An 11,472-nucleotide genomic window follows, 5' to 3' on the forward strand; every position below is an offset into this window, starting at 1 on the left:
GGGACGCCCCCGTGAGCCCGCCCCGGCGTGATGTCAGCGCGGCTGTCCCGCCCGCCGCCGCCGCAGTGACAGCGACAGCTCCGCCCGGCCACAGTCGGGCCCAGCCCAGCCGAGCCGCGCAGCCGGACCGGGAGCGGCGCGGGCGGCCCGGTCATGGCCGACGACTTCGGCTTCTTTTCCTCATCTGAGGGCGCTGGCGCCGAGGAGGACCCGGCCGCCGCCTTTCTGGCCCAGCAGGAGAGCGAGATCGCGGGCATCGAGAACGATGAGGGCTTCGGGCCGACCGACGGCGAGGCGGCCGCCGCCCCGGGCGGGCAGGCGGCCCCGCCGGAACAGGGTGAGCACGCCCGCGGGGGCCGCCCGGCTGCGCTCCCGCTGGGTATGGGCGGGCTCCCGACCTCGTGGGATAACGGAGGGCTGTGCCCCCTTCTGCCCCGAAGGCAGGGAAGGGCCCTCCAGGCCGCATCCAGGCGGGGCTGGGGTCCCCGAGGGATGCACAGCATCCCCGGTGGGTGATGGGGTCTGTGCTGCATCTCATGGCCCGGTGGCAGGGTGACCCTATGGGCCAGACTGGCATCCTAGCAAGGGTTTTCTGGGCCTGTACTTGTGCCCAAAGGGTTTCTTGAACCTCGGGGATGTGGAGTGAATCCTGAGCTGGGATGTGCCAGCCACGGGGCGATTTCTCCCCCTTGTGCTCAGGCTGGGTTTCCCGGGTTGGATGGACTCCCAACTCCATGTTTCAGTGCTCCCAGCTATGGCAGTGTAAAAGGCATCCAGGCGGCACTGAGGAGCAATGACAGCCATGTCACTGTCCCCACAGACAGGAGGGCCCTTTGGGATGCAAAATTGAAGATATTGCCATTGGGAACGTTGTGGTCCCAGGCCCTGCAGGTAGAATGTGCTAATTCTGATCTCTTGCCTCCAGTCTGCAGGGGCTCTGGCATCTGCTCTCTGTATGGACATAGGGGCACTGCTGCCACAGGGCTCTGACTCCTTCCCCTAACCTAGTCCCCACAGGGTCTCCTCATGCTGGCTGTGGAGCAGTGGTTTCAGAGCTCTCCATGCAGGGCCATGGAGGCAGATCTGGGCCTGGAGAGTTGTTGACAGCCACAGTGATAAATGCAGTCAGACAGGCTGGAGCTGGGTGTAGTCGTGGGGGTGAGCACTTTCGGGACAGTGTTGGCCTGAGCTGCACTGTGTCTGTGCCTGCTGCTGGCTGGCCAGGAGAAGCCCTGTGGTCACTGCGGAAAGCTCAGGGCCTGGAGTGTGACTCCTTCAAAGCCTCTTCTCTCCTGTCAGCACAAAACCCCTGCCTTGGCTCGCTTTGTGACCCCGGTGTGCAGCTCTTTGGGGCTGTGGGGGCAGATGGGTGTCTCATTACCAACTCTAACCTTGCCACCATCCCAGGTGGGCTCCCAAGGCCTGCAGGCATGCCCTCCTGTCCTGGTGGAGCACAAGGAATGTTTCTATGGGTCGTGTCCCTGGAGAGTTGCCTTGGCAGTTGGCCGGCAGCTCTTGGATCAGCTGTGTCCATTGGCAGCCTCTATAGTTTGGGGTTGGTAAGGTTGTGTTTCTACAGTCAGAGCAGAAGCCTGTGTCAGTCTTGTGCTGGAGCAGTTTCCCTAATCTTCAGATAAGATTAAACACCAGTAAAAACACCATAAAGACATAAATGTCTGCAGAAGTTTGTGTGGGAGAGTGAAAGGTGGTTGCTTCTTCCACCAAGGACAGGACACCATGGGGGTGTTGTGCATGGGTATGCTGGGCTGAAAAAGGCACAGACAAGCTCCTAGGAACTGATCTGATGTAGTTTCATGAACATCAGCCCCTCTGGGATCACCTCTAGCTGCCATAGTTGTGTTTTTCCTTCTCTCTTCCTTTTTTTTGAGCAGGTTTCCAGAATGGAGGAGCCACTGTCAATGGAGATGTCTTTCAGGTGAGAGCTCAGCCTTTTGCTGGCCCAGGGCTGCTAAGGGAGATTGGGTGGGTGTGGGGCCAGCATTCTGCTGCTCTGCCCCAAAAATTGACTGGAGTTTGCTATCTAGCTGCAGAACAGCTACGGTGCTCCTGGAAAGGTCTGGGTCTCCTGTGGGAGTCCTGGCTGCTCCATTCTCTTTGAAGAGAAGATGTGTCCCACCTGCCATGACCTGCCCCACATCTGTTTGCAGGTGGCTTGTGCCATGAAGGAGTGCCTGAGCCCTAAGAGCAGGTGACAAATCGTCCATTCCTCACAGAAGCCCCTTCTCTCCAGCCTGGGTAGCTTCTGAAGGCCTCTGGGGAAGGCAGGAGCATGTCTTGACAGAGGCCAGAGCCAGGATAGAGCTGTCATGGGACTTGAATCTCCCATAAAAACCACTTGCCACATGGCCAGGGGCCTTTTGGGGGGACCCACTTGGGTCTCAGGTCTCTTTAGGAGCCTGACAGCTCTGCTGTCAGCAGTGCCAGTGTCTTGACAAGCCCTTCACCCCATTTGGTGCCCAGCAGTGGGGCATATGCACTGTCCATGCCTGGTGAACAGGATGATAATCGCATCAGGAATGGGACAGACTTAATTAGGTTGAGGATCTTGGAAGAAAGCTGTAATCCCATTGCTGAGCATGGTGTCAGACTGGGCATCTGGCCAGTGGAAGGTGTTAGGGGAGGTGCTGGGCCTGGTGGGGCCCTCAGCTCAGATGTGAGGGAAGCAGCTCAGTCCTGGAGCTGCCTGGGCCCCAGTGAGGGCCAGGGAATCCCTGGGGAGCAGTTCCAAGGTCAGTGTCTGCCCTGTGCAGGGGGGCTGCCTGGAAGATACAAGAGCTGCAGTGGCAGCGAGCTGCAAGTCAAGGAGGGAAGCACTGGGAAGGCTTTAGGTGGCAGGGCCTGAGGCTGGGACAGCAGCTCGAGCAGGACATTGGGAACACTGTCCCACATGTCCCAAGCTACCTCTGAAATTGGCTTGTCAGTGCTGGGAGTGTGGAGTCCTGACTGCTGCCAGCCCTTGGAGGTGACTGGGCTGGGCTCTTGGAAACACTGGTGCTGATGGTGAGGTGCTCATGTCCTGCAGGAGTCCAACGGCCCCACGGATGCCTACGCAGCCATAGCCAAGGCTGACCGGCTGACCCAGGAACCCGAGAGCATCCGCAAGTGGAGGGAGGAGCAGAAGAAGCGCCTGGAGGAGCTGGGTGAGGCCCAAGGCCATGTGTAACCCCCCTGTTCCCCCCTGTGACATGGCAGTCAGGGCCCTTGGGGTCCCTCACCTCTTGGTGACCCTGCTGTATCCCAGAGAGATGTCTCATGCCCCTGCCAAAGATCTGCTATCCTTGGGGCAGTGGTGCCTTTTGGCCAGTATTGGTGGGGACTGGGGACAGGTCTGAGGGGCTGCAGCTGCCCTGCCTGCTGAGGCACCCAGGTTCCAGTGTGGCTGACAGACGCTGTCTCACTCGGGCCTTAGACGCGGCATCGAAGGTGACTGAGCAGGAATGGCGTGAGAAGGCCAAGAAGGACCTGGAGGAGTGGAACCTGCGTCAGAATGAGCAGATGGAGAAGAACCGAGCAAACAACAGGTATGTTTGGGTCAGCATGGCCAAGAGGATTGTCTGCCTTCCTGGAATGTTTGAGGGCCTCTTTCCCCACAGTGGGGCCAAGCCCTGCATGGACAGAGTCTTGCCAAGCAAGGGGAGAGACCCCAGGTCTTGGAGTGGCTCTGGTGGTTGTGCAGAGCCACTCTGGCTGGAACCACACTGGGATCACCCTGGGATCTTGGTGCCTCCTGCCCCTGCATGGGGGTTGCAGGGGGGCAGGGTTGGGCTCCAGGTTCTCCTGGTGTGCTGCAGTGTGTGGGTCACTCTTTGGGAGGACTAACCCCCTCTGTTCTCTCTTTCTAACCCTCTGCCTGCCTGTCGCTCCGCTCCGCTCTCTCTCTCTCTGTGCCTGGGGCTAGGATCGCTGACAAAGCCTTTTACCAGCAGCCGGACGCGGATGTCATTGGCTACGTGTATGTGCCTCTTACAGACCATATCCTGCCCCTCAGGCTCTGGGGGTCCCGGCCCCAGCACTGCCTGCCCAGCCAAAGGGAGGGGGGATGCTGGGAGGTTCTGGGCTCTGGTGAGGTACCAGAGGGGGAGGATGATGCAGCCAAGGGTCTCCAAATGGTTGAGTTTTAGGAGATGAGTGGAGCTCCTGGAAATGCCTCTGTGGGAGCTGGTTGAAGACGCAAAGGTGTGGGCTCTTAGGCCTTTTTGGGGATGGCTCTGGGGGTTAAGTCTTGGGAGGAGGCAGACACTCCTGCACCCCTGGATGAATGACAGCAGCCAAAGGCAATTGAGCATTGCGTGTCTCTGGGTCCCAGAGGACACAGAGCTCATCAGCTGGAGTAAAGGGACAGGAAGCAGGGACACAAGGGTTTTTAAGACAGAAGGAAGAGTCTGCTTTGGAAAGGGGTCTGCCAGTGACAACCCTCAATATCTTTGCAGAGCCTCGGAGGAAGCATTCCTGAAGGAGTCCAAGGAGGAGACCCCAGGCTCTGAGTGGGAGAAGGTGGCCCAGCTGTGTGATTTCAACCCCAAGAGCAGCAAGCAGAGCAAGGATGTCTCGCGGATGCGCTCGGTGCTCATCTCCCTCAAACAGACGCCCCTGTCCCGTTAGCTGTGCCTGGCACAGCCGGGAGCACAGCGGGCATGGCTGGGCTCACTGAGCCGGGCAGCTTCAGGGGCCGGCCCAGGAAGGGCCTCCCGCTGCCTGCTCCCTGATCTGCGCCTCGGCTGTGCTCGAGTCACTGGTTGTATAACTCTCCCCATGGTTTTCCTTTGCTTAAAAGGTGCATTGGTCTCTTTTTACACTTATTTATAAATCACTGTGGCATTTCCCCGGGAAGCGGCACTGGGTGGCAGAGCTGAGTTAGTGGGGAAGCCCCAGCCCAGGCTCTTCAGGAGGTTGTGTCTGAGGGCCTGGCTAAATGAGCAGGGAAGATCCCATCCTGTGTTCCCCACTTCAGCCCTGTGCTGGGAATAAACCTGCCTGCAGCTGTCCTGGCAGCCCCATGTCCAGGCCTCAGTCCTAGCCCTGAGGCAGGGATCCCAGTGGGGTCCTGGGCTGCTGTCTACAGGGTTGGGAGGGTGGACAAACAGCCATGGCTTGGCTCCACACTGCTGGGTCCTGCAGGGAGCATACCTGCAGCATGGCACTGTCAGACTGGCAGGGACTGAGGAATGTGAATACAGGCACCCAGCTTGGACCTGCACTGCCAGCAGCTGCCCAAAGTCCATCAGAACTCTGCCCAGGCTGGCTATGCCCCAAAACGTTATGGGGCTCCAGTGTCCATCTCCTATCTGTCCTGCACTGCTGGTGTGGGTCACTGGGAAGGCACTATGGGGGCAGCGTGCAGGATGCTTCCTGTCCTTCCCCCATGAACACCAGCAGATGGGAATGTGGAATGTCAGGCTTTGGGGGACTCTTGGCTTTGCTCTGCTCCTTCCCTTGCTACCAGAATGGGAGATGGAGGCTGTGTAGTTGCAGGGAAGGAAATAGGAAGGTCCAGCTGCTGTGGGGCAGGTCAAGCCCCACAGCTTCCTAACCCAGGGACCCAGAGCAGGGTTGGGCAGAATTCTGGTGGTTCGGCTTGTAGTGTCCCTAAGAACAACCTGCACATCTGTCTGCAGTTGCTCTGCCCCCTCCCCTGGATTTGCCCACCTAAGGCAGTGTAGGGAGATGCCTCAGTCCTGCTCCCTGCTCGAACTTTCTCTCCTCTGCTTGACAGGGATGGCACCAGTCCTGCAAACCTGCACAACTCCTGCATAGCAGGAGAGGGACAACCTTGAGCTGTTGAGGGCTTGGGAAGGGCTTGCAGCAGCTTGGGGGGACTTGGAGCAGAGCCCACAAAACATTCACTTGGGCCCCTCTGCAGAACCCTGCTCAGCTGGAAATCAAGTGTGCAGAGCTCTTCTGCCCTGCAGATGTGGCTCCAGGGCCAGAATGTCACCAGTCCTGCTGCTGCAGCTGTGGGGGGTGCCTGGGCACCCATGGCCCTGGGCCATGATCTCACCAGTGGGCTGGGAAGGTAAATGAGTGTGTAGGGAATCAGTGTTGTGTGTTGGGACTGTGCCCCCTGCCCATAGGGCTGATTGTTCCTGCCTGGCCCCCCTAAGCTCCAGCATGTGTAGGCAGCTCTGCTGTGCTGCAGGACATCTGGGGACTCGGCTGCCTGCCTCAGCCTTTCATTGCAGAGCAGCAGGAAGCACCCCTGGCTACTTGTGGGGGGCAGTGTGTCCCCCCTGTGCTCTGTCCCTCCAGCCCCTGCAGGCAGCTGGGCCCCTGGGTCCCCCAGCTGCCATGTGCTCCGTGTCAGGCTGGGGCAGCTCTCGGGGAGCCGTGCCCACAGCTATTCTACATCCCCTCGGCTTTGGTATCTGTGACTGTCCAAATTACCTGTTACAATAAACCGACATCTCCAATCCTACAGGGCACTGTCGTCTTTCTGCGTTAGGGATGCACGCTGTGTTTAGGAGAAACCACAGCCATGAAACCTTTTGTGGAAAGGATGGGGCCGGAGGAGGAACATTCTACAGGAAAAAACTGGAGTGAGGGGAAGGCCGGAGGATTTGTGCTCAGATGGGGCCAAAGCAATGGCAGTAGGATCCAGGGCTTGGTTCTGTCCCCAAGGAGCTGCAAGCTTTGGCTTGTCCAAACAGGCTGAGCTGCTCCCCTGTCCACTGCGCTCTTCAGCTGCCAAGGGATTGTGCTCATGGATCTGCCCACCCGCTGCTCCTCACAGCCCTGCCCTGGCTGGGCTGGAAGTGCCAGTGAGGCAGCCCAAAGCAGTTTCCTCTGGGAAAGATGTTCTGCACATGCAGCCAGAGAGGGAAGACAGGCCCTGGGCTCCCCAGTGCTGAGGTGGAGCTCACCCTGCTCAGCACTGGCAATGGCTTGTTGCCCACCCTCACGTCTCAGAGGTCAGCTCTGATGAGCAAGAGCCTTCCCTCTCTCTTTGCCAAGACCCACCAGCACAATTCCCTGGACAGGACAATCCATGTGCTCATTTGCAGATAGAGGGTTCACCCCTATCAGCCCATCCTTTTAAGAACTTAGGGCACAGGCACCAACTCACAGAACAGCTGGAAACAGCCCAAGCTGCAAGCTGCTGCAGCCACAGTGAGATGAACAGAGACTGTAGCCCCATGACCTCCTAGCCCTGGCATGAGAGAGCAAAGCCTCGTGGATCACCAAACCCCCTGCTATGAGCCAAAGCCCACAATGGGACCATGTTTGTCAGGACACAGGCAGTGCAGGTCCCTCAGGGAATAAAGTGTTGCTGACTTCCCAGCAGGAACAGCCAAAGCAGCAGCACATCCCAGAGAACAGCCAGACCCCATTTCAGAAATGTGAGTTCCCTGCTTGTTTTCACAGGGAGTTTCATGTCTTGTTTACTGTTGCATCACCACAGCTTCAAGACAGCCATGCCCACTCCCTTTTTACCCTGCACTGTTTACTGCTTCTCAGTGCTCTGCAATGCAGTATCAGTAAGAATCTTGCTGCAATTCACTTTATTACTCACCAGTTTTAATTGAACAGGTCACACAACCTCCCAAACTGCCTCTCCTGCTGCCTAGGGACTTTGTCCTGCCAGGACCAAGTGATAAGCAGCGATTCCTTCCTCATGAGCAGCTCATTTCTCAAATGCTGGTCACTGCCTAACTACAACCACACCTCAGTCCACGACCAAGAAGACACAATTTTATCAGCCTGTGACAGCATCAAGTAGGGACAAGAAGTCTGACAGGGGTGGTGAGCCTTAGTGACAGGCAGCCTCAGCACTGCAGGAGGGTGAGCTCTTGAGGGAAACAAAAAAACAATGCCACAGCCCAAATTACATGTTAATCACAGAGTGTATTCACCCCATTTCCAGTGCTCCAGAACTAGCTCCACTGAGACATCACAACAGTTTCTCAGAAAACTCCATCTGCAGCCAGGATTCACTCTGCCAGCCGGGGTTGCCGGTAGACTCTTGCCCGTGGCCGCAGCTTCGCTTTTGTCCGATGTCACTGTCGGGATTTGACAGTCGTGGCCACCATGCCCCCCACCAGGGCAGCGATGGTGAAGCCCTGGGCTACGACACGCGCCCGCATCATCAGCTGGGAGCGCCGAGTTTGGCCTTTCTTGAAGCAGATAATCCCGTAGGCCAGGACACCGACGGTGCACAGGCAGCCTGCGGGGAAGGAGGGTGGCTGTGAGGTGCGGCTTCCCCCGGGCCTGAGCGCTGCGGGCCGGTTCCACCGCACTCCCAAACCTGAGCCGCGCCTCCCCGGGGTGCAGCCGGCCCGGGGCTGAGGGCCCGGCCCCTCACCGGCGACCATCGCCCCCCCGCGCCCCTCATTCAGCCTCCGTCCCGCTACCCCCCGCCCCACCCTCACCGAGGGGCACCAGGGGGTTCTCGCGGGTCTTGCGCACGAACTTCTCCACGAATCCCTCCTCAGAGAACGTGGGCAGCGGGCTGGGGTCCAGCGGTGGGGGCGGCCCGGCCGCCATGGCCAAGGTGACAACAACGGCCCTTTCCAGCTGCCGTAGCCACCGCCTCCGAGGCAGTGCATGCCGGGGGTTGCAGTCCGACACCCACACTTATCGCGCGGCGCTGCTGCCTCGGAACTACACTTCCCGTGGTGCCCCGAGGCGTGCGCGGCGGCCCCGTGGCGAGCTCGCGTGTGTCCGCCATGCCGAAGGCCAAGGGGAAGAGCCGGCGGCACAAATACTCCTACAACCTCAACCGCAAGCGGCTGTACCGCAGCGCCCGCCGCCGCGCCGCGCCCCGCATCGCCTGGTGAGCGCCGGGGACACGGGGGGCGCGCCCCGAGCGCGGGCTGGGGCAAGGCGGCCGGGAGCCGCTGCACGTGTCGGTGGGGAGGGGGACGCGCAGCGCCGCGGGATGAGGGACACAGCAGTGATGTCCCTTGTCCTCCCTGCGCAGCTCGCACATCCGCCATGCCTGGGACCCGCACAAGTCGGTGGCGCAGAACCTGGCCGAGATGGGCCTGGCCGAGGATCCCAACAAGGCTGTCCCCATCCCGAAGAAGCTGCTGGTAAGGAAGGGTTTGGCTGTGACCGCTCCTTTGCGAGGGGGGGGTACCCTCCCAGCACGGGGCAGGTGGCACTGGATAAGCCTCCGGCGGTGGATACATATCTTATCTTGATCTACACGCTTATCTCACCAAGATCCTGGCGTGGGAACGAGCTCCGGTGCTCCGGAGACACAATGGACTTTAGAATAAATATAAAAAACGTCAGTCTATCTCCTGGGACTTGCCAGAGACAGGTGGGGTTGGGAGCGCTGCAGCCAAGTTTCTCCTGATAACAAAGAAAGGTTCTTTATACACAGCAGTGCCAGCCTGGCCCATCTGCATAAGAGGGCAACGATTTCAGGTGAAAGGTGGCCCCAAGAAACACAAGGAAAAAATAGGAATGACCTTGTTTGCCATTTGTCTCCATTCACACAGCGTTTCTCAGCTGACAGCCTCGCCCAGAAGCCAGTTTAATGGTACAAGTAAGGCTCTGTTTAAGCCAGCTGGGATTTCCTGCCCTATGCAGCCATGTAGAAGCAGTTAGGAGTTTTGGGAACAATGTGTGGGGACGCAGCATTCTTCCAAATTGGCTTTTTTTAATTTGTTTTTTCTCTGCTATAATTCAGGGGGTAGAAGTGGAAAGCGATGGACAACAGCCAGGAAAGAAAATAGTGCGGAAACCGTACGTGGTGAACGGTCAGTGTTGCATTTGGGGCTCTCCTAAGCCCCTGTGGGTTATTTTGTCATCCTGTGTTGTGCCAGGGGGAGGGAAGGGTGTTGTTTCTTATCCAGCCTTGTGGAGGAGCATGTCTTTTCCACAGTGTTTGCCCCTGCAGCCTCAGGAGGGCTCTTGTCACTGCGAGATGTGCTGGTGTGTGCGTCCAGGGTGACAAGAAGCCGTGGATCCAGTACCTTGTGTTTCAGTGGTGGGCTGGGCAGGAGTCACACTCTGCAGCCTGGGCTGAAAGGGTCTGCTCCTCATATGTGAGCTGGAGAGGAGCTGCAATGCAGGCCTGGATGCCTGCAGCCCGAGCAGAGGGCTGTTGTCTTGGCCATTTTCCTGCACCATCATGCTGGGAAACGTACCTGCATGTGCCAGCAGCTGAGCTGTGTGGCTGGAGTCAACCCTGGGGGGAGGTTGAGGACCTCTGAGGTGTTGTTGCTTCCTTCCCCTCGCTCACGCTACCTCTGCCCTCTGCCTAGAGATGGAATTGGAGGCCAGCCTCCCTGAGAAGAAGTCAAACACGCTCTCACGGGACCTCATTGACTATGTGCGATACATGATCCAGAACCACGGGGAGAACTACAAGGTACATTCCAGAGCAAGGAGCACCCGGAGTAATTCACTCTTGGATCTTCCCACCAGCAGGATGAGAACCTCTAATTCTCTCTGTCCTGGATCCTGTTTTGCAGTCAGCTGATTCTTAAGGGAAAAAATGCTTTGAACTGTGGCCAGCTCCCTGTCTGAGTCAGGCAGTGATCACACTGGTGTGGGTGGGCTGGTTTGGTGTTTGCTTTTGGGGCTGCTCCTCTGACTTACCTTCTCCTTTGTCGCAGGAAATGGCTCGGGATGAGAAGAACTACTACCAGGATACTCCCAAGCAGATTAAGAGAAAGATCAATGTTTACAAGAATTTCTATCCCGAGGAGTACAAGAATTTCATTGCATCACTCAAGCCAGAAAAAATGGAAGTGCAGTGACTGCTCTTTTTCCTCAGGTTAACGTACAAGTGCAGGCTTGACATGAATATTTTCCAAACTGAAAAAGCCTCTGGTGTGATGGAGGAAGGACCCTCACTAGGCAGAGATGGCTGTTACTATCCATGAAAGACTTTTGGCACTGACTGTGCTGTTCTGCTCACTTTCTGTGTGGCAGCCAGCATTTCTTTAGCTTTACTAAAATAAAATATTCTTTCTAGCTGCTTGTGAATGTCCTGTTTGTGGGCTCTTGCTTGGTGCAGTCCTGCTTTGGAGAGCTCCTGGTGCCAGGCTGTGTGGTGTTGGCACTGGGCACATGTCACCCCCCTGTGGTGACAGGGTTGGATGTGGGCAACACTCGCACTTTTGCTGATTGTCCTGTAGGCAGCGTTAGTTGGAGCAGGGCCATGTGCTGCTTGGGAGAGGAAATGGGAGGGCAGCAGAGAGGTAACCCTTTCATTGACAAGAGGAAGGAGCAGCAGTAGAAAAGGTGTCTCAGCGAGACTGCCACGTACTCCTGTTCCCTGATGGGCTTGCCAGCTTCCAGGATTGGTTTTCCAGGACCTAGCGCCCTGTGGGCTGGCCCAGCAACCTCCGGGTTCCGCAGGAGGACAGGACGTGTGGGAAGAACACACCCTCGGCCGTGGGTGCGCTGGGGACCCGCCCCGACCCCACCTGTCCGGTAAACCCCTCCTTCATCCGAACTACATCTCCCGGCATGCCCCGCACGAAATTACCACATCTCGCG

At 57.9% G+C, this 11,472-nt stretch overlaps 3 protein-coding genes across 4 annotated transcripts; 2 read left to right on the forward strand and 1 right to left on the reverse strand.

Moving 5' to 3' along the window:
- The first annotated feature begins 48 nt into the window (after window positions 1-48).
- On the forward strand, window positions 49-6,433 carry CLTB (clathrin light chain B). Of its 2 annotated transcripts, XM_058848402.1 has the most exons (6): window positions 49-337; window positions 1,893-1,936; window positions 3,044-3,161; window positions 3,431-3,542; window positions 3,920-3,973; window positions 4,452-6,433. In XM_058848402.1, the coding sequence occupies exons 1-6, from the start codon at window positions 154-156 to the stop codon at window positions 4,621-4,623; spliced, it is 684 nt and encodes a 227-aa protein (XP_058704385.1). In that variant the 5' UTR covers window positions 49-153; the 3' UTR covers window positions 4,624-6,433. The 2 variants fall into 2 exon arrangements, with proteins under 2 accessions (XP_058704385.1, XP_058704386.1); XM_058848403.1 differs by lacking the exon at window positions 3,920-3,973 and having other exon boundaries at window positions 59-337.
- A 1,069-nt stretch (window positions 6,434-7,502) lies between these two features.
- Window positions 7,503-8,559, reverse strand: HIGD2A (HIG1 hypoxia inducible domain family member 2A). The gene is made up of 2 exons (XM_058848408.1): window positions 8,385-8,559; window positions 7,503-8,179 (listed from the first exon to the last, which is right to left on the reverse strand). Exons 1-2 carry the CDS (start codon window positions 8,497-8,499, stop codon window positions 8,013-8,015), a joined length of 282 nt encoding a protein of 93 aa, XP_058704391.1. The 5' UTR covers window positions 8,500-8,559; the 3' UTR covers window positions 7,503-8,012.
- A 52-nt stretch (window positions 8,560-8,611) lies between these two features.
- Window positions 8,612-10,956, forward strand: NOP16 (NOP16 nucleolar protein). The gene is made up of 5 exons (XM_058848405.1): window positions 8,612-8,788; window positions 8,936-9,047; window positions 9,653-9,722; window positions 10,230-10,336; window positions 10,584-10,956. The coding sequence occupies exons 1-5, from the start codon at window positions 8,682-8,684 to the stop codon at window positions 10,725-10,727; spliced, it is 540 nt and encodes a 179-aa protein (XP_058704388.1). The 5' UTR covers window positions 8,612-8,681; the 3' UTR covers window positions 10,728-10,956.
- The last annotated feature ends 516 nt before the right edge of the window (window positions 10,957-11,472 follow it).

The sequence above is a fragment of the Poecile atricapillus genome, chromosome 13 (genome assembly GCF_030490865.1).
Source record: "Poecile atricapillus isolate bPoeAtr1 chromosome 13, bPoeAtr1.hap1, whole genome shotgun sequence".
Lineage (NCBI taxonomy): Eukaryota > Metazoa > Chordata > Aves > Passeriformes > Paridae > Poecile > Poecile atricapillus.